This window comes from Cibotium barometz, chromosome 10, assembly GCF_041138505.1.
Source record: "Cibotium barometz isolate CiBa-2024 chromosome 10, ASM4113850v1, whole genome shotgun sequence".
Lineage (NCBI taxonomy): Eukaryota > Viridiplantae > Streptophyta > Polypodiopsida > Cyatheales > Cibotiaceae > Cibotium > Cibotium barometz.
In genome coordinates this window covers 59380668-59383535 of record NC_141055.1, presented here as the reverse complement: position 1 = coordinate 59383535, position 2868 = coordinate 59380668, and the positions used below count along the sequence as shown (strand labels likewise).

Genomic DNA, 2868 nt, shown 5'->3' with positions numbered 1-2868 from the left:
AGGTAAGGCTGCTTTATATATTCCAATGTCATCTTACAAAAGGATAAGTACCCGTTCGAGCAGGTGGAACCGCATGTTAACCAATCCGGTGGTTAACACCGTCCATGAATTAGGTGCTTTTTCCATCTTTGGTACTTTTGTTGATTCCTTCCCTTTTTGACTTTTGACTCCATTGACTCGCATTGATGTGGCTAATGTGTTGAAACACTCTCTTACACCTTAGTTTAACTCTCTATAACCTTGATTTTTTATAAAAATAATTAAGCATAGGCACATTTTTAGGCATACCCTAGTTCTGTCATAGCTTCTAATGCTAATCATTACCCTCCAATTGATGGACCAAGCCAGTTGGACTTCCCATAATACAATAGTCTAGTTACCTGTCTTTGACCGATGTAGATGCCCAATCCATTGTAAACTGTGATGGTTTTATGGTGTGAACACATGTCAACAGGCACCCGACCATAAATTAGATAGCACCCATAAGCTTGTGTCTCCTTGTTGTTGCATTTAGGCCTTGCCCAGACTTTGTCTATGAGTTGCCCCTAGTATTCCATGTGTTGCTATTTTTGAAAATTATTCTTTTTGGTAAGTGATACAATGTCAATCAAATTTGGTAAATGGAAAGATGAATTCTTGTTGTTTCTTTTACCATTAATCGGCCCAGCCTCCCCACCACCACCTGGTATTTTTAGGCACTTGACCTGAAATTTGGTATGATGCTACCCTGGACACTTGTCGACCTTTGGCTAGCATTGATTGGGTTAACATCTTCTTGTTGATATTGACCATCTTCTGCAAGCATTAAATCATGTCTGGCCTTCAACGTTTGAAGGCCCAAATTCTACTAAGAACATTTTTCTCAACAAATCATAAAACTTTTAACTACAAAATTTTAGGAAGTTATAAACTTTGTATTCAATCTTAACAAGAAAGAAAACAAGCCCTTCCCACAATTTTTTTTTAAAAAAAGGAAGTGAATCCCGAATATATATTTCTGTCCGCCGCCCAAGCTCAAAAAAATCCAGTTCCACATGTAAAGCCCCTTACTAGCAGCGGCCCTGAAGCGTATATTTCAAGCTTGGCCACAAAAGGTAACGTGTGTAAAGTCATGCGAATTCTGCAAAGCATGGGAAAGGCATTTACCTGTTCCCTCTATTTCATCTTAATCATCATCATCGCCATTTGCCCATTCCCTGCACAATTCTCTTCTTCATCCTCGCCTCCAGCAGCGAGCTAGCGCTACTGCTATGGCTGTGCACAGCGGCGGCATCAGAGCTGTGCTATTGCTGTCGTGCACCATCTCTGTCTCCTTGGCCTCTTTGTACCTCTATCCAGACCTTCTCTTCACGTGCATTGGCACGTTTCTGAAGGTGTGGGCGGGTTTCAATGCCTGGATGACCCCTCCAGTGCTCTTCCTACTCATGAATGCGGTGGTCTGTGCGCTGGCCTTCACTTCTGGCTTTGTGGTACAGAGACCAGGGGGCACGCAGCACAGAGTAGATGATGAAGAAAGTGAAGAAGAGTGCAAGAACGGCAGGGAAGAAGATGGAGAAGAAGAAGGAGAGGCCCTTTACCCTGAGGTCTTCAGTTCTTTCTTTGGCGAGGGCAACGTGGTGACTCGCAGGAAGACAAGAATGAAGCGTTCTTCATCTTCGTCTTCATCTTCTACAGATAGGAGAGATCGGGCCTCTTACCCCGGTCTAGGCAGAAGCATCTCTGAGAGAGGAAACCCTAACCATAAACCTAAACCTAACCCTAACCCTATCCCCAGCCCTAGCCCTAGCCCTAGCCCTAGCCCTAGCCCTAGGTTTGGACTGAACTACCCAGACAAACCCCTTGTTAAGGCACGCCGGCCCGCTCTTACGCAGGTCCCCAACGAGAACACAATGACCTCCGACATAAGAAAACTCCCATCTGCACCTGTGGTGGTTCAAGCTCGGAATGGCTATGGCGAAGACAGAGATGTCGACCAGAGAGCAGACGCCTTCATCGGAAATTTCTATCAGAAGATGAAGGTGCGGCAGGTGGATCCTTACATCGAAAGGCTGGAGAGAAGCTATGGCAGTTGAATCATGGCCTCTGGATCTGATCCTCCTCCTCCTCCTCCTCCTAACTTTACGTACCTTATTCATAAAACAGGGTTCCGTATTTCAAGGTGCAAAACGTAGCCATAAATTAAGATTTCTTTCTGCGATGCTGCAGCACAGACATGTCATCAGCTAGGGCTTCTTTCTGAAGTTCTGATGTGCTGCAGTGCGGCAGTGAGCTAGGGTTTCCATCTTTTCGACGTGGTGCAGCCAGAGTGTTCGTGTGTTGATATGGATAATCCACAAGGTTCTGAGGGAAGGTTGTCCCTACCGTTTTGATATGGATATTGAGGGGAAGTTGCCCTCCTTACTATATAGCTTGTATGGAGGGAAATTATGCTGAATTGTTGTGAAGGACTTTGGCCAAAATTTGTAACTCAAATGATATATGCTCGCAGCAATGTTTGTATCAAAGTTTCGAACACATGCTGCGAATTTGTGGGCAAAACTCTTAGGCAGTTTTCTTCGGTTGATATTCTGTAATAGATTTCTGTAATAGGTGTTGTGTTAATGCTTTTAAAGGAGGGTGGTGCGGGATTCAGGGCATATCCATGTGCTTGCAATGAACATTTGGTTAGAACATTAGAAGCTTGTAGCTTGGTTGCTTGTCAAGTCTCCTGACACGAGAGGAGTGAAATGGAGGTGGTGAGGGCCCATGTGAGGTACATGTAGCCTTTATACTTTTAATCAGACTACGACAGGTGAACTGCATGTGGGGTAGATTTGAAGTAGTAGTGGTGCTCTACTACTAAGCCCTTTTTCCTCCTACCCGCCAGAG

The 2868-nt window shown here is 44.6% G+C and overlaps 1 protein-coding gene across 1 annotated transcript; it reads left to right on the top strand.

Annotated features, from left to right (window-relative positions):
* The first annotated feature begins 1106 nt into the window (after window positions 1–1106).
* On the top strand, window positions 1107–2538 carry LOC147635115 (uncharacterized). The gene has a single exon (XM_086804413.1). It carries the CDS (start codon window positions 1251–1253, stop codon window positions 2070–2072), a length of 822 nt encoding a protein of 273 aa, XP_086660539.1. The 5' UTR covers window positions 1107–1250; the 3' UTR covers window positions 2073–2538.
* Window positions 2539–2868: the final 330 nt, after the last annotated feature.